We start from the raw sequence: 26,885 nt of genomic DNA, 5'->3' as shown, positions 1-26,885 counted from the left end.
GCCGCAAACCTCCAACGTTAGTGATACCTACCTGGCCCAGGTGTCGGTCTTCCCGCGTTCCCGCCACCACCAAGATGGCCGCCGCGCGCCGCCACCAAGATGGCTACCGAGGCTCCGCCCCTGCAGGGTGTGGCCGGGCAGCTGGCAGCCAATGGGCGCGCGCGCCTGTCCGCGGCCAATGGGAAGGCAACGCGGGCCAGAAGCCGAGAGACGTCGCCCGTGGTTCGTTCGCGACATGTCGGCCTCCCGGGCGCGGGGCGCTGCCTCGGACCCGGGGCACGGGGGCCGCAGGAGGGCCTGGGTCGAGCTGCTGGGTAGGTGGGCGCGGGGCTCCAAGACCCCTTCCTCCCCCCCCCCCAGCTTCCTTCGGCCCGTGGCCGTCCCCCCCCTCACTGAGCCCCGACCGCGGCCCGTCCCCCACTCACCCCCGACGCCCGGCCTGTCCCCGCCTCACGCCGATCCGTTCCCGCCTCACCCGACCCCCGGCCCGTCCCCGCCTCACGCCCGACTCCCGGCCTGTCCCCGCCTCACGCCGACCCGTTCCCGTCTCACCCCGGCCCGTCCCCCCCTCATCCCCGACCCCCGCCCTCCTCCTCCCCCACGCCCACCCCGAGCTGTCCCCTCCTGGCAGCCCTCTGTCCACTCTGTCCAACGAGTGGCCAAGAGGGGTGGTTCCAGAAGGTAGGAAGTTAAGATTCACCGCCCCCCGCCCCCAGTAGCCTGGATGACGGTAACTGCAGCTCAGCTTGGCCCCAGAGTCGCGTAACCTCTTTGAAAGGATCAATCCCAAGAAACTAGCGTTGGTACCATCCTGCCAGCTCAGCTACACTTTACTCAGATTTCACCAGTTTTCCCCATAATGTCCTTTTTCTGACCAGTCTCCCGCGTGGCAGTTACTCCCGTCTCCTCGGTCTCCTCCAGAGGGTGGCAGTTCCTGGGTCTTCCCGACCTGGGTGTTTGGAGGAGTGGCCCTCAGTTGGATGTGTCTGATGTGTCTCGGGATTAGATTAAGCTTGTGTGGTTTCGGCAGGAAGCCCATGGAAGCGACATTCCCGGGTGCGTCCCCTCCAGGGGTACAGGGTGTCACGGTGTCTCCTTGCCTGAGTTTTTAAAGAGTGCTGTAATTTTTTGAAACTGATTTTCTCCCCTAGCGGGAAGGGTCAGGAGGCAGCAGCGGGGTCCTGAAGGTGAGCCGAAGGTCGGGGAGTCGGCTGTGCGCCTCTTGAGGAGACACCTAAACCTGGGCGACCTCGTGCTTGAGGTGAGTGGCGGTTGGTTTCGCCTTCGCGAGCACATTTGGGTTTGGGGTTTGTGAGCCCAGCCAAGCGTCGTCTTCATGAAGGGACACCTGGCAAGCCTCATGAGTATCTGGGAGAAGCACCCATTAAGTTTGCCGTCCAGGTGAGGAAAGGAACCGGGAGCATGTATCTATTTGGAGGTAGAATAGTCCGGAGAGGAATCTGGTAGTTCTCAAAGGCTTCCGTAAGTTTCACCTTTTAAAATGCTTTTTTACCTCAGAACATTTGGGAATAGCGCAGTGGGCAAGCACTGTGTACACTTTGGTTGTTTTCAGGACGTGGCTTGAATTTTAAAATGGAGCGCTTGGTGTTTGGTTTCCAGGTAGACGGTCCTCCCCGTAAACAGCTGTGTCTCAACCGGTTGATTGATTATGATGGTCCTGGGGCCCACACTGACCTTTCCAGTTCATTGATAGGTAAGTTAGAGCTTCATTTTCTTAACAGATTGAGTTATGGAAGAGCTTTATGTAAAGTGACTTTTTAAAAAAATTTTTACTGCAGTATAGTTGCTTTGCAATGTTGTGTTAGTTTCTGCTGTATGTAAAGTGACTTTGATTTGCTTATAACAAGCAGATGTGTAAATTCCCCCATGTAATGGTTTTCTGCTTATGTGTGTGGTCACCAGCCACAAGTTTTTGTGACTTGCTTGAGGCTTGTTATGAGGCTCTTGTTTAAAAACAGTGACTCAGCATGGGACTCAGAAGCAGTAGGAACCAAAGTTACCCTTGGAAAAACGGGACAGAAACGTGCCCCTCGTTTCTGGAAGTGGTGAGAACAGGCTCTGCTGGGCAGGGAAGTGCAGCAAGCAGCCAGAGAGACAGGCTGACCTGGGGAGACTGTGGTTTGGGTTCAGACCACTGCTAGAAAGCGGCTATTGCAGGAAAGCAAGTCCCACGAATGTTTCGGTTTCCTGATGCATATAAACTTTACGTTTACACAATAAATACTGTAGTCTACTAAGTATACAACAGCATTATGTCTAAAAAAAAATGTACATACCTTAATTAAAAAATGCTGTTTTATTAAAATTCAAGAAGCTACTTTATGGCTAAAAATGCTAACCATCATCTAAGCCTTCAGAGAGTTAATCTTTTTGCTGGTGGAGGGTCTTCCCTCAGTGTTGATGGCTGCTGACTGACCAGAGTGGAGGTTGCTGAAGGCTGGGGGGCTGCGGCCATTTCTTAAAACAAGACAGCAGTGAAGTCTGCTGTATCTTCCTTTCACAGATCCTCTCTCTGTAGCCTGCAATGCCGGCTGATAGCATTTTACCCACCGTAGAACTTTCAAAACTGGAGTCAGTCTTTTCAAACCCTGCTGCTGCTTTGTCAACTAGGTTTATGTAATAGTCTAAATCCTTTGTTGTCATTTCAACAGTCTTCCTGGCATCTTCACAAGGAGTATGTTCAATCTCAAGAAACCACATCCTTTGCTCAGACACAGGACGCAACTCCTCATCCTTCATATTTTATCATGAGGTTGCAGCAATTCAGTCACATCTTCAGGCTCTACTTTTTTTTTTTCAATTTCTGTAATTTTTTACATTGAAGTATAGTTGAGTTAACAATGTTTCAGGTGTATAACAAAGTGATTCAGTTATACATATATAGATAGCTCTCTCTCTCTCTCTCTCTCTCTCTCTCTAGATACACTTTTTCAGATTCTTTTCCATTATAGGGTATTACAAGACATCCAATATAGTTCCCTGTGCTATACAGTAGGTCCTTGTTTATCTGTGTTGTTTTGGTTTTTGTTTAAGATTTTTTGATGTGGACCTTTTTTTTTAATTAAATTTATTTTTATGTATTTATTTTTGGCTGCGTTGGGTCTTCATTGCTGCGCGTGGGCTTTCTCTAGTTGCGGCGAGTGGGGGCTACTCTTCGTTGCCGTGTGCGGGCTTCTCATTGTGGTGGCTTCTCTTGTTGCGGAGCACAGGCTCTAAGCACACGGGCTTCAGTAGTTGTGGCACGTGGGCTCAGTAGTTGTGGCTCACGGGCTTACTTGCTCCGTGGCATGTGGGATCTTCCCGGACCGGGGCTCGAACCCATGTCCCCCGCATTGGCAGGTGGATTCTTAACCATTGTGCCACCAGGAAAGTCCCTGACCTGGATCATTTTTAAAGTCTTTCTTGAATTTGTTACAATATTTTTTCTATATTATGTTTTGGTTTTTTGGCCCCAAGGCATGTGGGATCTTAGCTCCCCAACCAGTGATTGAACCCACATCCCCTGCATTGGAAGGCGAAATCTTAACCACCGGACTGCCAGAAGTCCCTGTTTATCTGTTTTATATATAGTAGTGTGTGTATTTTAATCCCAAACTCCTAATTTGTCCCACCCTGCCCCCCTTTCCCCTTTGGTAACCATAAGTTTTCTATGTCTGTGAGTCCGTTTTTGTTTTGTAAATAGGTTCATTTGTATCATTTTTTTAGATTCCACAAGTAAGTGATATCATACCACATTTGTCTGACTTACTTCACTCACTTTGATAATCTTCAGGTGCATCCATGTTGCTGCAAATGGCATTATTTCATTCTTTTTTATGGCTGAGTCATATTCCATTGAGTATATGTACCACATCTTCTTTACCCATTCACCTGTCGATGGACACTTACGTCGCTTAGGTTATTGTAAATGGTGTTCAGGCTCCACTTTTAATTCTAGTTCTCTTACTATGTCCTCCACGTCTGTAGTTACTTCCTTCACTGCATTTTTGAACCTCTCAAAGTCATCCATGATGGCTGGAATCAACTTCTTCCCCATTCCTGTTAATGTCAACATTTTGATTTTGATACATCCTTCCCATGAATCACAAATGTTCTTAATGGCATCTAGAATGGTGAATCCTTTCCAGAAGGCCATCAATTCACTTTGCCCAGATTCACCAGAGCAGTCACCATCTACGGCAGCTATAGCCTTACGAAGTGTATTATTTAAATGATAAGAGTAGAAAGTTGAAATTCTTCCTTGATCCATGGGTTGCAGGGTGGGTGTTGGGTCAGCAGCCATGAAAACAGCATGAATCTCATTGTCCATCTCCAACAGAGCTCTCGGGTGACCAGGTGCATTGTCAACGAGCAGTTGAAAGGAATCTTTTTTTCCTGAGAAGTAGGTCTCAACGGTGGGCTTAAAATAGTCAATAAACCATGTTGTCAACAGATGTACTGTCATACAGGTTTGTTTTTCCATTTTTTTAGAGCACAGGCAGAGTTGATTTACCATAATTCTTAAGGGCCCAAGGATGTTCAGATGGTAAATGAGAATTGGCTTCAACTTAGTCACCAGCTGCATTAGCCCCTAACAAGAGAGTCAACCTCTTCTTTGAAGCCAGACATTGACTCCTCCTCTCTGGCTATGAAAGTCCTGGATGGCATCTTCTTCCAGTAGAAGGCTGTTTCCTCTACATTGAAAATCTGTGGTTCAGTGTAGTCACCTTCATGGGTGATCTGAGCTAGAGCCTCTGGAGAACCTGCTGCAGCTTCTCCATCAGCACCTGCTGCTTCACCTGGCACTTTCGTGCTGTGGAGACGGCTTCTGTCCTGCAACCTCATGAACCAACTCCTGCTGGCTTCAGACTTTGCTTTTGTGGCTGCCTCCCCTTTCTCATCCCTCATAGAATTGAAGAGAGTTAGGGCCTGGCCCTGGATCAGGCTTTGGCTGAAGGGAATGTTTTGGCTGGTGTGATCTTCTGTCCAGACCACTCAAACTTTTTCCATATCAGCAATAAGCCTGTTTGGCTTCCTTATCATTCATGTGTTCACTGAAGTAGCACTTTTAATTTCCTTCAAGAACTTTTCCTTCGGCTTCGCAGCTTGGCTAACTGTTTGGTGCAAGAGGCTTTAGGTCTGTCTCAGCTTTTGATGTGCCTTCCTCGCTAAGTCATTTCTAGCTTTTGATTTAAAGTGAGAGATGTGCAACTCTTCTTTTCACTGGAACACTTAGAGGCCACTGTAGGGTTATTAATTGGCCTAATTTCAGTACTGTGTCTCAGGGAAGAGGGAGGCCCGAGGAGACGGAGAGAGATGGGAGCGGCCGGGAGGTGGAGCAGTCAGCACGCACAGGATGTTTGTGGATTAAGTTCACCATCATCTATGGGTGTAGTTTGTGATGCCCCAAAACAGTTACAGTGGTGACATCGGGGATCACGCATCACGAATACTATGACAAATGTGATAATAACGAAAAAGCTTGAGATATTGTGAGAATTACCAAAATGTGACACAGAGACATCAAGTGCTGTTGGAAAAATGGTGCTGATAGACTTGCTGGGTGCAGGGTCACCACAGACCTTAAGTTTGTAAAAAAAGGCAGTCTCTACAAAGTGCGATAAATCGAGGTCTGCTTGTATGTTTCTAGGTCTCCCGCCCCACTTTGAGAATACGAGACAGGGAGAGTTCTGTGGGAATAACAAAAATAAGTTATTTTCTGGTCTTTCACATTTTTATTATGTAATGACTGTCATTTCAGAAAGATGCAGTCGGCCCTCTGTATCCATGGGTCCCACATCTGTGGATTAAACCAACCTTGGATGGAAATATTCAGGGGAGAAAAGAATTCCACAAAGTTCCAAAAAGCAAAACTTGAATTTGCTGTGTGCCAGCAACTATTTACACAGCATTTACATTGCTTTAGGTATTATAAGTAACCTAGAGATGATTTAAAGTGTCCTGGAGGATGTGTGTAGGTTATATACAAACAGTACGCCATCTTGTGTAAGGAGCTTGAGCAGCTGCGGATATTGGTATCCACGGGCGGCCCTGGAACCAATCCCCCTGGAATACTGAGGGACGACTGTATTAACTAATCCACTAATTTGTTTTAAATTTCTACTCTGATAACCTTGCACCCCAGGCTTGCGTTGGCAGCTGATCCCTCAAGGTCACGGTGCTGCTTCTCTCGGCCGGAATTGTACTTGGATTTCGCAGACTGTGCGGGGTGCAGGGAACCAGCTCAGCCACACGCTTCCTTGTGTGGACTTGTGGATCAGAGCGTGAGAACTCAGATAAGCAGCTCTTCACCTTGACCACAGAAATAGAAGTAGACTCTCAACTCATGAATTTTTCAGTTGTTTTTCCTGCTGAAGGTAGTGGCTACCACACATATTCATATTTGTATAAAAATAAAAGCCTTGTAAATAAAAACAGGGATAAACTTTCCCATAGACACAAATTGGAAATAAATGGCTAGAAATGAGCATTTTCTACATTTCTACCATGAGTTATTTTTTTTTTTTTTAAGATTTAAAAAAAATTATTTGTTTATTTATTTATTTATTTATGGCTGTGTTGGGTCTTCGTTTCTGTGCGAGGGCTTTCTCCAGTTGCGGCGAGCGGGGGCCACTCTTCATCGCGGTGCGCGGGCCTCTCACTATTGTGGCCTCTTCTGTTGCGGAGCACAGGCTCCAGACGCACAGGCTCAGTAGTTGTGGCTCACGGGCCTAGTTGCTCCGCGGCATGTAGGCTCTTCCCAGACCAGGGCTCGAACCCGTGTCCCCTGCACTAGCAGGCAGATTCTCAACCACTGCGCCACCAGGGAAGCCCCATGAGTTATTTCTTGACCACAGTGGTGGATAGTATCTAATACTGTCACTTGGAACGTTTACAACTATTGCACATGTTTTCATTTCTGTAGTGGTCTGTGTTTCAAGCCTTGAAGGTAATGGGCATGTGGTACAGTTTCCTGGTTTCTTTAAATTAATTTTGGAAGTCACATAAACTAGAAAACAATTTTCTTGTTGGCATCATCTATTTCTAGGCTGCCCAGCATTTCTCCTTTTATTGAGTGCAGACCAGGGACTGATCCTCAGGAGGCGGGTGGCTGCCTGTGGGCCCAGCTTCCACCTGGCAGCCCAGAGACCGGGCACACCTGTGGCATGCGATGCCCACCATGTGTGTGGCTGGCATCAGGAAGCCAGACCCCGTGTCCAGTCAAACATCAACGTACGGTTGTGGGAGTGGTAACTATAAAAAACTGAAATTTGTTAAAAGTTCTCAGTTGATTGTGCTCCTTTGGAAAGAGTTGCTAAAGTTCTTGGTCAGAATGTATCTGCCAAGCTCCCTTGTTTTTGTCATACAAAACGCACAGATATGTATATGCAACCATGGGCTTCAGGTGCTGCCCTGATTCTTGTGAGCTTCTTCAATTAGACTGAAGTCGTCTTACTTTCATACCTCGTGTTTCCCCCCAGATCTCTTCTCCCCTTCAAAATGCAATTTTCTGTGGTGCTAGAGCTTCGGAGAAGGCATTTAACCAATCTACTTCAGTTGTACATTTTGTTGTGTGTGTCTGTGTTTTGTCTCATCTTTAAGGCTCTGCTTTGCGGGACCAAGCTGCGCAGCTGGGTGTTCCAGCAGCCGTCCTGTCCAGCCAGGTGGTGGCCTCTGGCCTCGTGCAGGTGTGTGAAGCAGATGCAGGTCCCCCTCCCAAGGTGCTGATGACGCCGGACCAGAGGGTAAGACGCAGCACGAGTTGCTGTTCAGCTGTTTGGGAAAATTGGACATTTAATACCGTTTCTTAGAAAAGATTTAATCTCTCTTTTCAGAAGAAACTGTCTTCCTTGTTTGAGATCGCTCAGAATTTATTAGCACAAAGCATGTTTTCCCGTCTTTCCTTCTGTCAAGAATTATGGAAAGTACAGGTAAAGTTGAGATTGTAACTCTGACTCTAGGGTTTTCAAGCAGTGTCCTGTTGATTTTGGTGGAGCCAGTAAAATCCCCATGTTTTGTTAGGAGTTCCAGCAAGCATCGCATTAATTACAGAGACTGGGGTGCCTCTGTGGATGGGAAAGAAGGACCGTCAATCACCATACTTGTCAATATTCATCCATCATTAGTAATGTTTATTAGAATAGACTATGCACAGAAACATCGTGTTTTGCTTTCTTAGGTATATTATGATGAACCATTTCCCAGGGTAGCATAGTAAACTAGAAAAATGTGATTTAAAGTGATTTAAAATCCTTCTTTTTTTTTTTTGGCCGTGCTGCTTGGCTTTTGGGATCTTAGTTCCCCTATCAGGGATTGAACCCGGGCCCCCTGCATTGGGAGCAAGTGGAGTCTTAACTGCTGGACTGCCAGGGAATTCCCTTATCTGTTCGGTTTTAAAACATTTTGAATTCAGTAGGCCTATAGATTTTTTTTTAATTTTATAAATTTATTTATTTTATGTATTTATTTTTGGCTGCGTTGGGTCTACGTTGCTGTGCGCGGGCTTTCTCTAGTTGCGGCGAGTGGGGGCTACTCTTCGTTGTGGTGCATGGGCTTCTTATTGCGGTGGCTTCTCTTGTTGCGGAGCACGGGCTCTAGGCGCGCAGGCTTCAGTTGTTGCGGCGCGTGGGCTCAGTAGTTGTAGCTCGCGGGATCTAGAGCGCAAGCTCAGTAGCTGTGGCGCACGGGCTCAGTTGCTCCGCGGCATGTGGGATCTTCCCAGACCAGGGATTCAACCCGTGTCCCCTGCATTGGCAGGTAGATTCTTAACCACTTTGCCACCAGGGAAGTCCCTTTCATTTTAATTTTATGTTGGAGTGTAGTTGATTTACTGATTTTTGAACAGTTGAAAGTTATCGCTTAGTTACTAAATGAGATCAGTTAAGTATATAGAAGAAGGAAGGAAAAAAACCAAGATGATGGTGCATTCATGGTTTTTTCCCCCCTTTTATCCAGCATACAGTGTAGAGCTCAGTTGATTGTCAGGCGTTGGTATGGCCCCTGCGCCCGTTGGTAACTAGCTAAATGCACGTGGATTGGGATGGTCCCAGTGTTTGCAGGTAGCAGAGAAGGGTGGGCGGCCATGGCTGATTGGGTGGTTAGGAAGGGCTTCCTGGAAGGAAGTTGCGTGGGGTGTGAGGCATGAGTTCCTGGGTGAAGAGGAGGGCACTGTGGGTGTTGGGGCCGAGTCCGACTGGGGCTCCTTGTTCAAGGGGGTGGGCGCATCAGTGCTATAGCCTGGAGGGCCTCCCTGGGAGGACAGACGAGAGTCTGAACTTTGTCCTGAAAGCTGGGAGGAGCCACGGAAGGGTTCTAAAGAAGAGGAGAGATTGGCCTGGCCAGTTACGTTTTGGAATCTTGTGTTGGCCATAGTGGAGAAAGACCTGGAAGTGGACTAAGCTAGAGGCTGGGCAGAGAGCAAGCCTGAGCCTGAACCTGGGAATGATGGTGGCAGTGGTGGGGGGCGAAGGTGGTGATGTGAGTGTTGGGAGGCTTGGTCTTCAGGAGAGTACGTGGTTAAGCGCACAGGCTGAACGTCTTGTAGGATAATGTGTGCGTGAAGGACTCATAGTTTCTGTGATTTTCTGCAGAATTCTTTGCTGCTTGAAGCTGTGTGGCGCCTTCATGTTCAAAACATTGTAAGCCTCCAAGAGCTGCTGGAAAGGTATACCAGTGATTATTTACCATTAAAGTAAATTGAACATTTAAATTAAAAATTAAAATTTTATGTAACATGAAATTTAATTAATATTACATAATTTATTTTTTTCTAATCTAGTATGATTTATTTATATGTAAAGCCAAAAATCACCCAGAGAAGCAGTTGCTTTATTATTTAAAGAGAACATTTGTTATAATTGAAGTCTTCATCATGCACAGACTTGGTAATGTTTTCTTTGTATAAGATGTACAATGCGATAAAATATTTTTAAAAACTAAAAGAGAGACGTTCAGGTAAATATGGTTGATAGAATGTGTACAACTCTTACCTCCTGAAATCCCACCAAGAGTCAGAAAGGGGGTTTTATAAAAGGAATAACCCCATAAGGTTGGGAGAGTCTAGGGGAGGAGAAGCAGGAGGCGGAGGGGCTGGTGGTGAATGACTTAGCAAGTGAGCTGGCGGTGCGATGGCGCCCGGTGCCTCTGGGTGAGAGAGTGAAGGGGAGGGGGGCTCAGAATGAGCTGACTGAGAACACACGTGAGAAGCATTTGGAGCTGTAGGTGGATTGTCTTCTCTGCTGTAGGCAGCCAGGCAATCACTCCTCCCCTGGTCGACAGAAGGCTGGAGGTTTACGTGTTTATTCTCTGGTCAGGGAAAATAGAGAATGTCTAGTTTGGGGGACTGTCAAGCACAGTTGAAAATGCTGTATTGAAACCAGTGGTGGCATGACACGTGGGTCACATCCAGAAGTCATGAAAGGTTGATCAGTTTGACTACGTGAAAACCGTATCTCGTAGCATACACGCCTGATGTCAGGGCACCAGATACATGAAGCAAAACCTGACAGTTGAAGGGAGAGATGGACTTTCAACTATGATCATTGGAGCCTTCAGTCCCCCACTTTCAGTAACGGGTGGATCACCTGCTCAGACCAGCAACGACCCGGAGACAAGAGAGAGCCCCAGTCGCAGCTGATGTACCTGACGCCCTCAGACCGTCCCACCCAGTGGTGCCCAGCTCCAGGATAGGTCACACGGTTCAGGCCATAAACCAAGTTGGAATAAGTTTAAAAGCGTTGAAACCATACAAAGCATGTTCTCAAGCCACAAAGGAACTGAATAGAATCAACAGAAGAAAATTTGGGAAATCCACAATATTGGGAATCAAGCAGTAGACTTTTTTTTTTTTTTTTTAATAAATTTATTTATTTATTTTTATCTTTGGCTACGTTGGGTCTTCATTGCTGCGTGAGGCCTTTCTTTAGTTGCAGTGAGCGGGGGCTACTCTTCGTTGCGGTGTGCGTGCTTCTCATTGTGGTGGCTTCTCTTGTTGCAGAGCATGGGCTCTAGGCGTGCGGGCTGCAGTAGTTATGGCACTTGGGCTCAGTAGTTGTGGCTTGTGGGCTCTAGAGCGCAGGCTCAGTAGTTGTGGCGCACAGGCTTGGTTGCTCCGCGGCATGTGGTATCTTCCCAGACCAGGGCTCGAACCCGTGTCCCCTGCATTGGCAGGCGGATTCTTAATCACTGCACCACCAGGGAAACCCAACAATACACTTTTAAATAATCAATGGGTCAGTGAAAAAAATCACAAGGGAAATTAGAAAATACCTCAAGACAAATGAAAAGGAGAACAACACGTGAAAAGTTATGAGATGCTGCTAAAGTAGTGCTTAGAGGGAAATTTATAGCTGCAAAAACCTACATGAGAAAAAAGAATGACCTCAAATCAGTGACTTAAACTTTGACCATAAGAAACTAGAGAGAGAAAAGCAAACCAAACCCAGAGCAAGCAGAAGGAAGGAAATAATAACAATTAGAGCAGAAATCAATGAGATAGGAAAGGTAATAGAGAAAATCAATGAAAAAAAGAAAAGGGCTTTGAAGAGGTTAGCAAAATTGATAAACCTTTAGCTAGACTTAGCATGAAAAAAAGACATAAATGGTTAAAATCAAAATGAAAGAAAGGTTATCACTGCTGACCGTACAGAAATTAAAAGCATTTTAAGGTAATACTGTGAACAATTTTTTAAAAACTAATTAATTAATTAATTATTGGCTGCATTGGGTCTTGGTTGCTGCGCGCAGGCTTTCTCTAGTTGCGGCGAGCGGGGGCTACTCTTTGTTGTGGTGCACAGGCTTCTCGTTGCGGTGGCGTCTCTTGTTGCGGAGCACGGGCTCTAGGCATGCGGGCCTAGTTTCTCTGTGGCATGTGGGATCTTCCCGGACCAGGGCTTGAACTGTGTCCCCTGCATTGGCAGGCGGATTCTTAACCACTGCACCACCAGGGAAGTCCTTGTGAACAATTTTTTGCCAATAATTAGAAAACAGATAAAATGGATGAATTTCCAGAAAAATGCAAAAGACTGCACCGGCTTGAAAAGAAAAGAACTGAATAGATCTGTAACAAGAAAGGAAACTGAGTTACTAATAATATAAAGGCTTCCCACAAGGAAAATCTCAGGGCCTGGCTTCTCTTGTGAACTCTGCCAAGCACTTAAAGAGGAAATGTGCTATCCCTTCATAAATTCTTCCAGAAAATAAAGAAGGCTGGAACACTTCCCACCTTACTCCACAAGGCCAGTAATACCCTGATATCAAAGCTGGACAGAGATGTCACAAAACAAAACTACAGACCAATGTCTCTAATGAATATAGATGCAAAAATTCTCAACAAAATATTTGCAAACTGGATCCAGCAACATATGAAAGGTCTAAACACCATAATAAGGGAGATGTATCCCCAAAATGCAAGGTTGGTTTAACATCTGAAAATTAATTAACATATTTAATAAAAGGACAGTCTTAATAGAAGCAGAAAGCAATTGACAAAATCTGATACTATTTCATGATAAAAACTCAGCAAGCTGGGAGTAGAGGGAACTTTTCAACCTGATAAAGGTCATCTGTGAAAAACCCACAGCTCACATCAATGTCATGAGACTGAAGGCTCTCATATGATCAGGAATGTTCTTAACACTTCTGTTCAACATCACTGGAGTTTCTAGCCAGGGAATTAGGCAAGGGGGAAAGAAAAAGGCATCCAGATTGGAGTGGAAGAAGTAAAACTCTCTGCAGATGACATGATCTTCCATTCAGAAAATCCTAAGAAATCCACAGCATAAAAAAGTTCTGGAGCCATAAATGAGTTCCGTGTGGTTGAAGGATGCAAGACCAATACACAAAAATCACTTGTATTTTTGTATGATAACAATGCACAACCTGAAGGTGAAATTAAGAAGTAATTTCATCTAATAACACATCAAAAAGAGTAAATTAGGAATAAAGTTAAAGAAGACCAAGACTTATGCACTGAAAACTATAAAGCATCATTTTTTTAAAAATAAATTTATTTATTTCTTTATTTTTGGCTGCGTTGGGTCTTCGTTGCTGCACACGGGCTTTCTCTAGTTGCGGTGAGTGGGGTCTGCTCTTTGTTGCGGTGCGTGAGCTTCTCATTGCGGTGGCTTCTCTTGTTGCGGAGCACAGTCTCTAGGCGCACAGGCTTCAGTAGTTGTGGCGCACAGGCTCAGCAGTTGTTGCTTGCGGGCTCTAGAGCACAGGCTCAGTAGTTGTGGCGCACGGGCTTAGTTGCTCCATGGCATGTGGGATCTTCCCAGACCAGGGCCCAAACCCGTGTCCCCTGCATTGGCAGGTGGATTCTTAACCACTGCGCCACCAGGGAAGCCCTATATAAAGCATCATTGAAAGAAATTAAGACCTAAATAAATAGACGTTCCATATCCGTGGATTAGAAGACTTAATATTGTCAAGATGGCACTGCTCCCCAATGTGAGCTATGAACTCAGTCAGGATCCTTCAAAATCTCAGCTGGCATTTTTAAAGACATTGACAAGCTTGTCCTAATATTGATATGGAAATGCAAGGGACCCTGAATAGCCAAAAATTATTCAGAAAGAAGGAAAAAAATTGGAAGATTCACACATCCTGTTTTTATTTTAATTAATTAATTATTTTTGGCCATGGCATGCGGCATGCAGGATCTTAGTTCCCCGACCAGGGATCGAACCTGTGCCCCCTGCAGTGGAAGCGTGGAGTCCTAACCACTGGACTGCCAGGGAAGTCCCCACATCCGGTTTTTAGAGCTTACTACAAGACTGTAATTATCAAGACAGTGCGGTCCTGGCATAAGAATTGACGTATAGATAAACAGTAGGATTGAGGATCCAGATGTAAACTCATACGTTTATGGTCAGTTGATTTTTGACAACGGTGCTAAGACCATTTAATGGGGAAAAACAGTCTTTTCAACAGTGGTGCTGGGACCACTGGACATCTACATGCAAAAGAATGGTGTTGGACCCTACCTCACACTACAGATGGCAACTAACTCAGTGCATCAGAGACCTAAACCTAAGGGCTAAAACCATAAACCTCATAGAAGAAGATCTGAGGGTAAGTCTACATGACCTTGGATCAGGCAGGGGTTTCTTGGCTATGACACCGAAAACTCATGCAACAAAAGAAAAAATAGGTCATTTAGGCCTCATCAAGTTTTAAAACTTTAGTGTGTCGGCCCTATCAAAACAATGAACAGACAATGCATACAAATTGTTTGCAAATCATATATCTGGTAAGAACCTAGTATCTAGAAAAAAAGAATTCTTAAACTTCAACAAGAAGAAAAATAATCCAATTAAAAAATGGACGAAGGATTTCAGTAGACGTTTCTCTAAAGAAGATTTACAAATAGCCAAGCACGTGAAAAGATGCCCATCATCCTTATTCTCCAGGGAAATAAAAATCTGACAGGGGAGGCGGGTGAGGGCTCCCCCACCCCGCTGCTCTGCGCCCAGACAAGGGCTGTCCTGCAGGGCTGCTGCATTGCTGATGTCTAGAGCCCATTATCGCTACTCTCACTATTTGTTATTACTGAAATTTCTTTTTTCCCCCAAGAATAGTAAGCTACTCCAAATAAATAAACTATTTGAAAAAAGTGATGATTTTTAACATCAGTGGCAGCCATTCCTGATGCCCCTTGTACATCTGCTGGCCCCGTTGTGACTTGGGACGGGAAGGCTGAGGTAGTCGCCAGCTTGCTGTCAGTGGAGTGAGTGTGAAAGAAAGTGGAATAATGGGGTCAGGTGAGCTGTGTGCTTGTGCCCCCAGCCATGCCGACTCTCAGGCCGTGGTGGCCTGGCTCTCCAGGGACCTGCGCCTGCTGTGTGAGCAGACAGAGGCACCCTGTCAGCACGCCGACGTCGCCAGGGCTATGCTTTCTGGTAAGTTCACGGCACAGGTGGGTTCTTGGGTACAATTGCTTTAGACCAGTGGGAATGCTTTCTGCTATGACGATCTGTGGGAAGCAGAGCGGCCCACACACTCCAACAGGAAGTCATTGCAGTCTGTACCTGTCGTTGTGGGTTTGCGTTGAACTTGAGTTGTGTGCAAATGTCAGCCTGTTGACCCGATGGGTTGGGCCGGAGCTGGTGTGTTAAGGATGTGTACCTTGTGACCTGCGAGCAGAGGCAGGTGGCTCCCCCGGCATCCCAGCTCCCACTTCGGGGAAGTGAGAGTCCAGGGCTGATTTGACTGAAGACGCAGCTCCTAGACAATGTGCAAAGGACGTAGGGTCACAGGTTGGTTATTTACAGATCCCAGGGAGCTGGGGATGGGCCGTCCTCCGTCCAGGTCACAAGCGAGCGGGAGAGAGCACAGCGGAAGGCACCAGTGCTTGTACGGTGGCCACTGGCTTTCCGCGGCTCAATTCTAGGCAGTGGTTTTACAAGGTGCCCGGGAGAAGCAAAGTGGGAGCTTGGGCAGGAATCCTTATCTGAATGTGGGGACTCTGCGTGAGCAGGGCTGCCCTGCTGTGGACGCCTGGGCAGCGCCACACCCTGTTCTTCTGGCACCTTCCCGTTCTCTCCGAGTCAGCAGGCCCGCCGTCACCGGTCATGCCGAAGGAATGCAGTCCACAAGTAAATGGAAACCTCGATGGGAGGGGTTCCCTACAGTTAGTTGGCTTGTGGACTGTTTTCCTTTGCAAAATGTGCATTCCTTTTTCCTAAAACTTTCTTGGTGATGTGAATTATTTCCAATTCCTGAATCCTGTAATCTGGTCCCAGATTAAGTTTAAATTGAAATTTGACAAAATCTTTTTAATTTCAGTCCCATTGGTCGTAACCTTTTCAGAAGGCATGAGTCCATTTCCTGCCTCATTCCCTGCAATGTAATGCTTCCGGGCCCTAGAACTGTCCGTGTATGGTTGGTGTAGGAGATTGGCTGAGAGGAAGGCCACGTAAAACCCTTAGAAGATACTTTTTTGTTTTCAGTGAGAAAATCCTTCCTATAAACTTGATGGATTGTGTTTCATTTTCGCGTGGAGTGTGGCTCGGGGAAGAGGCTCTGCTTGGCTGGGTTTGGTGGTGTGGTCGGTGGGCTCCCTGGGGCCAGGAGCCAGTGTCCCCCCCAGCTCCGTGCAGGTCCTCACCCTGCCGGCCCCTCTGAAGCTGGTGGTCTGTGTGATTCACGGCTGTTCAGAGACCACAGCGTATGTAAATGCTTTGGTTTTGTGGCTTTCAGATTTTGTGCAAATGCTTGTTTTGAGGGGATTCCAGAAGAACGTGGATGTGAGAGGAACCGTGGAGCCGGAGTGGATGACCCAGGTGGGAGGACACCAGGCCTCGTGGGGCAGCGGCTGCAGCACGAGGGACCCACGCTGTAGTTGTCAGCTCTATACGGGGAAGTCCGCTTTGCTGTCACCACAGGGCGCCCCTGAGTGCAGATGTGAGGGCACGGGCCTGGGCGGTGGTCTCTCCCCCACGGCTCTCGAGGGTACAGCCCTCCCCAGGGCCCAGATCCTGGGCTGTGCCTGAGGGGGAATCTGGAGACGAGCTCTTTGTAAAGTCGAGTCTTGTTTTACTTTGGGGTGACAGCTGGCTCGCTTGTGCCCCTGTGTAACTGTAGTGTTCTGTCCCCACAGGTGGCCGTTGCTGTTCTCGAGAGGATGCTGGCTTGTGAGTGGCTCTGTGGCCCACGTTGTAAATGGCCTCCCTTGCTGGTTAGGGATTCCTGCGGTTCGCCGCCTTTCCAGCTCAGTGCTGCTCCTGGCAGGCTTCTTGCACGGTTGTGATTGGGTCTAAACTCACCAACTTACTTGTTTTTCTCCTGCTGTCAGTTTTGGTGGCTTCACATTTGATCTCCAGAGCAGCAGTGGTGACCAGTTGAATGGTTCATTAGGGAAGCATTTTCTTGCCTACATATTGTGCTTGATTTTCAAGGCTTAAGTCTGGTACCACTGAGACACTTGGGATCTTGCAGGGCTTGTGCGTCAGGGGGGTTCGGGGGCCTAGGAGGCCTGTGATGGCAAGGTGTCCGTTACCTGACTTGCCCAGAAGCACTTGGTCGGGGCTGTTTATGATGGACGGTGATGATGTGTGTCTGTCTCTTTTCTGCCTCAGCCGCGCTCGAAGCTTTGGCGGCCGGGATACAGGAGGGGTCCGCAGCACACAAGGCAGTGAGCTGCTGGTAAGTTCTGGAGGTGGGCCTGCCGGCTGAGTGGTCCCAGGTATGCTGGTCGCCCCCAAAGGCCCAGTGATCCTTTGCCATTGTGGTGACATCAGGAGCTGGAAAGCACTAGACGTCCTCTGAAGATGAGGCCCTTCCTGTGGGACCCATGCCACCTCCGGGTCTGAGGGGAGGGGGTCCTCGGGGTCCCAGCCAGGGAGACCTTGCCTGTCGTGCCTGCCCCCGCAGGACCCTCCACTTGCTCTCCTTGGTTCTGTGGAGGCGCATCCAGGTACTTGGGGACCAAACGTTGGGGTGTCAGGTTTGCTTCAGAGTAACATGGGGTGAGGCCACCTGGGCCTTGGCTCTCTCCTGGGAACCCAGGAGATTTCCCAGCATTTCCAGGCTTTGTTACTTTTTCCATTTTTCAATTATTTTGCTCCTGATTACCTCTTCTCCACGATTACTTTAATAGTCCTCAAACCTGCTGTGTGAGTACTTTACTAATCAGCATATAAAACACTGCTCTGTTCTATGTTTTATGCATTTTCACGATGTGCTGAGTCCGTGCTCAGACTTGTCCCGAGAGTCAGATCATGACTTTTCACGTTTTTTAATTAGTTGCCAACACTTAGAGTAAAATCAGACGTCCCCTCCCAGTCTGGGTGGCCGTCCTGCCTGGAGCCTCCTCACTGCACGTGTGACATGGGCAGTTCACATGGCTGCTAGGGCCCTGGATTCTCTCCCCTGAGGGATCGGGTGGGGCTGATCATGACACCCTGCTGTCGGTCCCGGTCTCCCTCTGTCCCTCCTGACCTGTCAGTGACATCCTGCTCCCTCTCCTTTTCTTGCTTCTCCTGTCGGGAGAAGGACGTCCCTGGCTCCAGGTGCGGTTGAGAGCCTCCATGTGCCGGGGCAGGATCAGGTGCTCAGTGCGAACCATGGCCCTGCCACCTCTGGTTCCCATTTCACAGATGGGGAGACCGAGGCTTTGCGACGTGTGCTGGGCCTGGGTCCAGCCACTGGCTGTGGTCACTGTGACCTCCGTCACCTCCTGCGAGGCCCAGCCCTCTGTGACCTCACTCTGACCTTCTTGCTTCTCCATGTGACAGCGACTCCATTGCCTTTGATTCTGTCCTGTTGAAGCGACGCTCCCCTGGATTCCATTTCCGTCTGCAGCATGGCAGCCTGGCTGCAGGCCTGGCTGGGGAAGCGTGGGCAGGGCCAGCCTGTGAGCCTGAGCTGGGGGTCTGGAGTCGGGGGCCTGCAGGTCCCTGGCTGCTTTGCCAGTGAGCCGCTCCTCGTGCGTGAGGTGCCGCTGTCAGGTGCTGGCACTGTTGAGTGGCGGCAACCTGCAGGGGTCCCCTCCCCTGAGATCCTCTGCTGCATCTGCAGGTTCAGTGTGTTCAGTGGACACATGTATCGAAGTATAATTTCAACCGAGTCTCCCAAGAGGTTCTTCTGTCACACTCTGACCCAGATCCTCACCCACAAGCCTGTGCTGAAAGGTGGGTCCTGGTGCCCTGGGTGCCTCCCTTGACAGAAGCTCGGGCCGCGGATGTTAACACGGGGAGGACAGTCCGTTTGTCATTAAACATCTTCTCGTTTGAAAGCAACACTTTCCCATAAAGAAAATTTAGAATTAAAGAAGCGTCACCCATTGCCAAAGTAGAATATCTTTAATATGAAGCCCTTCCTGTCTTTTCTAGATAGGTTTTTAAAACAGTGCTCATACTGTGAATTCCAAGGTTCTGTTTCTGCGGCTCACGTCAGCATTTTCTGTGTGGGTGCATGGCTTTTTGAAAGGTGTCTAACACCCGAGTCATCTTCTGCCTGATGCACTGTCCCGTGAGGGCTGGGCGGTCTGTGAGGCTCCTGATGGCGCCTTCTCTGTGGTGCTGCATCCAGTGGCCCACGGAAGCCCCCGACAGAGGCTGTTGCCCCTCCGGAGGGCCTGGCCTGGCTGATGCATGCTTTCCAACTGTGTCCTTTCAACACGTCCTCGCTGACTGCTTATTCATAGTGAAAGTTTAAAAGCAGCAAAATTAATGTGTAATTGATGGGTTGGAGGATATTTATAGCAGATGTGATCAAGGATTACCAAAGACACAGACATTTCATGACATAAAAAAATGGCTGGAAAATGGGGAAATGGTGAAGTTCACATAACATTTGGAAAAGTGCAAATTAAAACAAGGTACTTTATTGATATTGAACTTTTTGATGATTACTGATGTGACGTTTTGTGTGTTTCCTCCTGAATGAAGTTTCCGACGCTGTTCAGATGCAGAGAGAGTGGAGCTTTGCAAGGACCCCGCCTCTGCTCAGTGGCCTGTACCGTAGGGTAAGTGCACAGGGTGGGGTCCAAGACCTGCTGCACGGGCTCTGTGGGTCCCAGAAGATGCCACAGCCACGGCTGTCCGTGGCTGGACCGCCGCCCGGGTCCAGAGACTGAACTTGTCATGTGGGCAAAGCACCTTGTCCTCAAATGAGAACTCCCTCCAGCCACTGCTGGCCATGGGGGTCAGGAGGGGCAGGTGTCTCGAGTCTAGGTTGTGTCCGATGCAGAGGGGGAGGGAGGCGAGGGTCCAGCTCTGACACTTTGGTTGCAGCTCTTCGTGATCCTGAGCCCAGAGGAGCTAGTGGACTGCTTACAAGAAGTTCTGGAGACACGGGAGGTGAACTGGCAACACGTGCTGTCCTGCGTGTCCACACTGGTGATCTGCTTGCCAGACGCACAGCAGCTGGTTAACGGTGCGCGGGGATGGGAGCCCCGCTGTGTTCCGTGCGTGTGTGCGCGTGTGATCCGTGGACCGGCGCTGGGGCGAGCCTGCGGGCCGAATCGCTATGTCTGGCTCAGTGAGGATGGAAGCCCTTCCCACCTGCCCAGCCAGTGCCCTCTGGACCGCCCTCTGCTGTCGGCCTGCCCATGTACCCGCTGCCAGGCTGCGTGCGGGCCGCCACCCAGGGCCCGGGGGTCGGTGTTGGATGAGCGGACCGTCCTGCCTGCCCCCTACCCCCGCCCCAGTCCCCGTCCACAGCCGTGCCACTGTCCTCACCTAGGTTGGGTGTCGCGTTTGCTGGCTCATGCGTTCGAGAGCTGTGACCTGGACAGCATGGTCCTGGCGTTCCTGGTTGCGCGGCAGGCTGCGCTGGAGGGCCCAGCTGCCTTCCCGTCCTACGCCGCCTGGTTCCAGGTGAGCCGCCTGCGCTCCCGCTGGGGTCGGCTCTGCGAGACTGCTCAGCTTCCCGTCTGCCTCACTGGGCCTCCTGCCGTCTCTCACGAGAAAATGAGTGAAATCCAGCAGGAAAGGGTGAAAGCGAACACAGCTGCCTTTTTTTGCACAGTGTGCTGCGCTGTGATTGGTTTCACGTCTGTGGGGGGGCGCCCTCCTCTCTTCCCTGTTTCCCGCCACCTGCGCGTGTTTGCCGCTCTTCCCAGGCTGCTGGGCCTGGGGGGCATCTTTGGGACATCAGCTTTGAAGGTTGGGCGTGTGTGGATTTGGGTTTACGAGCCCTGTTCTTTGCAGAAGCTCTGGGTGGTGTAGCTGTGGCCTCTTGGAGAGCCCGCCTCTCTCTGCATCCACCTGGCTCTGTGCCGGGTGTGCCGTAGAGATGGTGGGTGTGGTTCTTTCTTTTGTGGAATGAAGCTCCCTCCTGGCCCCGCGCTTACCCCAGCTCCACACAGCGGGCCAGGGGCTCCTGCTGGAGGCACGTGGACTCGGTGACTGCGTCCACAGTCCTGGCCCCGAGGGGCTTACCAGAGTGCACTCAGTGCTCCGGCAGTAGGGCCAGTGGTGTCGGCCTTGTGAGCTCGTTCTGAGGACTTCGTGCCTGTCGTCTGTCTGACAGCACAATTGTTCCGAAGAACCACAGGGTGTGCTTTGGAGGAGGAGCTTCCGTGGGCCTCGTGGTGCGGCAGGTGGGCCTCTTGTGGCTGGCGTGAGGCGAGTGCTGGTCTCTGCAGGCTCATCGGGACATATTCGGGGTCGACACCTCTTCAGAACCTCCCTGCCCTGGGCACCCACAGGCACCCCTGGGCGCCCTGGGTTCTGTAAGAGTCCACTCTCCTGCTGTGGCCTGGGCACTTTGCCCGAGGCCCCACCCCTGCAGGGATCTCGTCCACTCAGACGGGCTTGGGGCTGGAGTGGAATGAATTCACCTGTGAGGAAGGGACTCTCGCAGGGTGGTTAACAAATCCTGTCTCTAACATTCATAGAAAGGCACCATATTTACCATTTTCTACAGCAATATATTTTTAATTTTTTAAATATATTTTCAGTCCATCTGTTTAGCTAGGCCACAGCCATGTCGTCCTAAAGACAAATGAACTGAAGTGGCTTTGCTTCCCTTTTTCTGCTGTTTTTGAAGCCGGGATGTAGCCATGGCCACCCCACGGCAGGTCCTCCTGTCGCCCCCGCCTCATGCCCATCCTCCACACAGGCCGCCTTCGGGAGCGCAAGGGGCTTCCACAGCTGCAGCAAGAAGGCGCTGGTCTTCCTCTTCAAGTTCCTGTCTGACCTCGTGCCCTTCGAGGCCCCCCGGTACCTGCAGGTGAGAGGCCGGCGGCACGTTCGGCTCAGGGCAGCCCCGCAAGTGACAGTCACAGAATGCAAACGCCACCCGGGGGTGTCGGTGCACTCCTGGGGAGGCATGTTTCTTACAGTAAATGCCCAGAAACCAGCCGCGTGTGGTCCTAGGAGCTGGTGAGTGAGCAAAGGGGGCCTGGTGCCTGCATAGAAAGGGGCCCCCATACCACGGACACTGAGGCCAGTGAGTGTCCTGGGTCCCATGTTTGGTTTTTAAAAATGATATATTTTTATATTGAAGGAGAAGGATCTGGAAGAATATGCCCCCAGTGGCTGTGGACGTTCCTTCTGGGAGTGGAAGACTTCACGCTCCAGTTTGTGTTCTTTATCACCATGTACATTAGTCTCATGATTAGAAAGTGCCTTGCAATGAGCTTTCTTTTGTAATCAGATGACATAACCAGCATTTGCTTTGAGGGGTAGGGCACTTGGAAAAGGAATCTCACCTTCTTTTTTTAATTAAGAAATGCGTATTTCATTTCAAAGAATACATGTGACGTAACTCACGCAGCCTGGAGTCCGGTCTCCCCGTGCAGCTCAGTCCCTGCTGCCCCTGGGGCCCCGACGCCTCCCTCTGAGGGGAGGAGGGCTGCGTGTGTGGGGGCGGGGCCGGCTCTGGGGCAGGGCACCTGCTGCTCCTCCTGGCCCCGTGCAGAGACCCTCACCCAGGACTCCGTCTGCCCCACCTCCAGACCCCCCTGGGGTCTTTGGCTAATTCTTCAACTTTGTTGCCGTCAGTACGAGTGTCTCCCCCAGAAAGTCAGGACAGCTGATGGGCTGATGGACCTGCTCCGCCCTCTGCCCGCAGGTGCACGTCCTCCACCCGCCGCTGGTTCCCAGCAAGTACCGCGCCCTCCTCACTGACTACGTGGCGCTGGCCAGGACGCGCCTGGCCGACCTCAAGGCGAGTCCCAGCCTCCCCTGCTGCCTGCTCCTCCTCTCTCTGCACGGAGGCCAGTGCCTGTCTGGGTCCTCACATGCGCCCGTGTCTTTGCAGGTTTCTATAGAAAACATGGGGCTCTATGAGGATTTGTCTTCAGCTGGGGACGTCACCGAGGTAACGTCCCGGGCTCGTCGCTGAGCGTCTCTGCGTGTCTGAGCCTTTTCTGTCTGGGCCCCAGTGCGTGTGCGGCAGCCGGGGTGAGCTGTGCTCCACTGTTTGTCCTGTCGTATCCACACTGTTCAGAGCAGCAGCAAGGGTCACCTTTTACAGGGACGCTTCTTCCAGTAGGTCCCCCTTCCCGTGGTTTCGCGGACAAAGTGGTCTGTAAAACAGTTGGGGAAGGGCGGTGTCATGTTTTTCTAGGAATTACAGAAAAAAGTGTGAACTATATTTACGTAGACCAAATGTTGGATGGCCGTATGGGGTGTGTGTGTGCTTTCCTAAGATACTTTTACTTCAAAGTTGCGAGTCTCTGGAGAGCCCTTCCTGTTGGACTGTTAGGCGAATACTTTAAAATATTTAACATAGTTTTCTATTTAAGATTTATTGCTGTTCACAAGTTGCCATTTCATAATTTTTTTAAATCTCAAAAATTAGGTCTTGGCACCTTCCCACCTGAAAATCTTGCATTGGGATCCTTGTCTCTCCCAGAAGGGCAGCAGGAAGCGGGGTGGAGGGCACAGACACATGGAGCCTGGGGGTGGCTGTGGCTTCCCGGAGGTGCTGAGCTCTCTGGGGCCGGGGCAGCAGTTGATCCCTCCTTGTGGTTTTGCTGGTATCAGGGAGTTTGTCTGCATGTCCGCTTACTCTGTCATGCCTATCGCCCGACCACAGAACCGTGGCCCTGCTCTGCTCCTGCCTTTTCTTTTAAATATTCTGTTCTTTTCCGTCCTCCCCGCTTGGAGCCAGCCCCACCGCCAAACGTCCCAGGATGTTGAGAAGGCCATCATGGTGTTTGAACACACGGGGAAGATTCCCGCCGCCGTCCTGGAGGCCAGGTGGGGTTACGCTGCCTGAAGGGCTGGTGGGCAGGTGCTGCCGAGCCCCTACTGTGACATGAGCTCCCTTGCGGAAAGCCGAGGTGCCCCATAGCACAGACTGTACAGAGGGACCAGAACAGGCCCTCCCTTTGGCCACGATGACTTTTCTTGTTCATGCTTCAACGGTGACCGTGTGAAGCCAGCACAGGGAGTTGAATAGCAAAATTTTGTTGAATTTGGTGTGATGCCAAAACACGTTGAATTCTGGTTGCTACCAGTACGGGGTAGCTGTGGGGTAGCTTTCTTAAGGCTTTGCCTCTGAGAAACGCGCACAGCTTCCAGCTCCCACGGTCAACCTCGTGGCCGCGGATGAACCCAGGTTCCAGGGTCATGCATCTGGAATCCTCCAGACTCTCTGGGTGCAGGTGGTCACCAGCACAGAGTTCCCTTTGTGTGAAGTGTCCCAAAACAGTGGGAAAGAATACTTGAAAACGTGATACAGTGTCATAGCCTTGAAACATGACAGCACGTGGCCCACGCTCTGGCCTGCAGGGACGGCCCTGGACGTGGACGGTCACTGCCCTCACTGAGGGTCCTCTGGTCGAGGTGGGGCACCTCTGAGCCTGGCCTTTTCTGTTGCAGCATATTCCGGAGGTCCTACTACCTGTCCCACTTTCTCCCCGCCCTGCTCACACCGCGAGTGGTCAGTACATGTCGCCATGAACGTGGGGCCGGGTCGGCAGAGAGCGGGGTCCCTGTCGGCGTCTCACCCAAGTCCTGTCTTCCCTCTCAGCTCCCGAGGGTCCCTGATTCCCGGGCCGTTCTCATAGAGTCCCTGAGGAGGTACGCATGGCAGCGCGGCTCATCTGGGGGCTAACAGCGCAAGGAGCTGTGGCTCTTCTGTAGAGAAATGTGTTTTGTCACATGTATGCTTTGCTTATAAAAAGTTGGCTCAAAATTAGTCGGTTAAAATGTTAAAAAGAAAATTTCTTTGATTCTGAATATCACAACTTAACATTTTTCAATGAACTTTTAGGATGATTAGTCTGGGAATTAAAGAAAATAGTGTTTTTGCTACATAATCATTGGGAAAGGAGGAGAATTTAAGGAAAGAAGGAAAAGGGAGAGGTGAAAGCCTCCCACTGTGATGATTTGGGGAGAGTGGAGACCACGTGTAGAACGGGGGTCCCGTCCCCCGGCTCACACTGTGGACCTCCAGGAGCAGAGAGGTGGCAGAAACAGAAAACTATAAACCCTGTTTTCCAGTGTCTTATGTGAAGTGATGGGTCCTGTGAGAAGATTGAAAAGATAAAGGGCCTAGAAAGTAAAAATAAGCTTTTTCATCTTATGATTAGGCCATTCTCTGGGATCCTTACTTTTATTTATTTTTGGCATAAGATATTCCAAAAGTAAAGAGACCAGTAAAAAAACACCCCTATGCCCCATTCACATTAATATTTTTGCTATCTTTCCTTTTTTTTCTTGAAATAGTCCAGATACATCTTACCCCAGGTCTCTGATCCCCTCCCCTTTTCCTCCAAGAAAATCATTATCCTGAAGTTGGTGCATAAAGTTTTCCTCTATTTTTTATCCTTTTGTTTTATATGTTTATAACTGTAAATTATGTCCACACACAAACACACCACACAGTTTGGTCTTGTGTGTTTTCAAAGTGGATTTGATAGCAGTGTGTGTTGTTCTGTGACTTGCATTTTCACTCCCCCCGTTGGTCGTGTGCTCTGGTTTGTTTAATGCTGTGTGGAATTCTGTTGTGTCTGCAAACTGCCACGTCGCACACCCCAGGGTGCAGGCCACATGCCTACGGAATAAATAGATTAACTTACCATCCTGGAGTTGGACCCTTAGGTTACTTCCACTTTTATGCTTTGTTAACAGTGCTTCAGTGAACATCCTTGGCTATATCTCCATGAAAACTTTAAAATTTTGAGTGCAATTTCATTGATTTTATAGATTAATTTGAGGATATTTGGCTTTATTATGGTACTGAGTTTTTCCTTCCAGGAACATAGTACGTCTTTGTTTTTTCAGGTCTTTTACTAGTGTTTTGTGGTTTTTCTTCATAAAACTCTTGTAAATTTTTGTCAGCCTTGCTACTCGGTACCTAGCTTTTGTTGTGAACTGCATGTTCTTTTCTGTCTTCTTCATTGGCTGTTGCTGAGGTGTAGGTGCCCTTGTTTCCATTAACTGTTGAACTTACTCCCAGTGGGTGGTGAGATTTTCTATGCAATCACGCCATCCACAAGAGCAAGTTTGCCTCCTCCTGTCAGATTATTATGCCTCTCAGTGTTTGTGTCACTGTGTTGGGTAGGATTTTAGTATCATGAGCAATCGTAGAAGTGAAAGCTGGCCTCGTGTCTTGTTCCTGGCTGAAATAGGACTGCTTCTAGAGTTTTACCATTAATTCTATTTGCTGTAGTTTTATATAGTTATATATATATATATATATATATATATATATATATACACTCCTTACCATATTAAAAGAGTTCCCCTCTGTGAATTCACTAAGGACTTTTAGCAGGAATTCATGCTTTTTTTTGGCATCCCTTGAGATGATTGTGCTGTTCTCCTGTCATCAGCTATGTGATAATTACATTGATAGGTTTTTCCACTGTCTTTGCGTTCCTGGAATACCGCCTAATTGGTAACAGTTTTTTGTTTTATAAACTGCTGAATTTGGTTTACTGATACTTTATTTAGGATTCTTGCATCTGTGTCTCATTCTGTTAGACTCACCTTGGCTGCTTTGCCATTAAGGTATTTGGTTCCTCATAGAACGAACCGGGCAGCCTTCCCTCTTTCCTGTCCCCTGAAATAGTTTGTCACACAGGGATCATGTGTCCCTTAAGGTTTGGTAAAATCTGGCTGCAAAATCATCTGTTCCTGGTGTCTTTGTGGAGGCAAGACTTTTGGCTGCTGACTCAGTTTCTTGAATGGTTATCGGTTTAGTCAGGTTTTTTATTCTTGAGTTAGCTTTTATATATATTTCTAGAAAATTGTCCATTTCATCTCAGTTTGAAAATCTATTGATGTATCATTTTTCATGATATTCTATTGTGATTTAAAAAATTTTAAATCTGTACTTTTCATCCCTTCTTAAAATTTTTTTCATGCTAGTGTTAATTTTGCCTTTTTTTATGACTCATTCATTACTTAAAGACTTGTCTGTTTTATTAATTTTATCACATAACCAGTCTTTTATATTGTGTCCTTCCTGCTGTTTTGGGT

At 48.8% G+C, this 26,885-nt stretch overlaps 1 protein-coding gene across 11 annotated transcripts in view; it reads left to right on the top strand.

Moving 5' to 3' along the window:
* Window positions 1–184: 184 nt before the first annotated feature.
* FANCA (FA complementation group A) overlaps window positions 185–26,885 on the top strand; it is a 50,155-nt gene continuing 23,454 nt past the window's right edge. For 3 of the 11 annotated variants that reach the window (XR_009499255.1, XM_059906334.1, XM_059906342.1), the window contains exons 1-20: window positions 186–314; window positions 1,152–1,261; window positions 1,621–1,714; window positions 7,603–7,745; window positions 7,836–7,931; window positions 9,591–9,664; window positions 14,788–14,900; window positions 16,201–16,283; window positions 16,601–16,634; window positions 17,079–17,145; window positions 18,520–18,632; window positions 19,392–19,468; window positions 19,737–19,878; window positions 20,188–20,321; window positions 21,568–21,678; window positions 22,522–22,617; window positions 22,711–22,770; window positions 23,566–23,654; window positions 24,279–24,339; window positions 24,430–24,479. Coding sequence is in view for 9 of the 11 variants with exons in the window: in XM_059906334.1 (XP_059762317.1) it covers window positions 236–314; window positions 1,152–1,261; window positions 1,621–1,714; window positions 7,603–7,745; window positions 7,836–7,931; window positions 9,591–9,664; window positions 14,788–14,900; window positions 16,201–16,283; window positions 16,601–16,634; window positions 17,079–17,145; window positions 18,520–18,632; window positions 19,392–19,468; window positions 19,737–19,878; window positions 20,188–20,321; window positions 21,568–21,678; window positions 22,522–22,617; window positions 22,711–22,770; window positions 23,566–23,654; window positions 24,279–24,339; window positions 24,430–24,479 (1,826 nt within the window). In the remaining 2 variants the exon portion in view is untranslated. Of the gene's footprint in view, window positions 315–742; window positions 1,057–1,151; window positions 1,262–1,620; window positions 1,715–7,602; window positions 7,746–7,835; window positions 7,932–9,590; window positions 9,665–14,787; window positions 14,901–16,200; window positions 16,284–16,600; window positions 16,635–17,078; window positions 17,146–18,519; window positions 18,633–19,391; window positions 19,469–19,736; window positions 19,879–20,187; window positions 20,322–20,976; window positions 21,047–21,567; window positions 21,679–22,521; window positions 22,618–22,710; window positions 22,771–23,561; window positions 23,655–24,278; window positions 24,480–26,885 lie in introns of those variants that run through there. The other 8 variants (XM_059906341.1, XM_059906340.1, XM_059906339.1 and 5 more) reach the window with 5 other exon arrangements.

The sequence above is a fragment of the Balaenoptera ricei genome, chromosome 19 (assembly GCF_028023285.1).
Source record: "Balaenoptera ricei isolate mBalRic1 chromosome 19, mBalRic1.hap2, whole genome shotgun sequence".
NCBI classification, from domain to species: domain Eukaryota; kingdom Metazoa; phylum Chordata; class Mammalia; order Artiodactyla; family Balaenopteridae; genus Balaenoptera; species Balaenoptera ricei.
The sequence above is the reverse complement of the archived record's forward strand: the minus strand, read 5'-3'. Positions and strand labels throughout refer to the sequence as shown.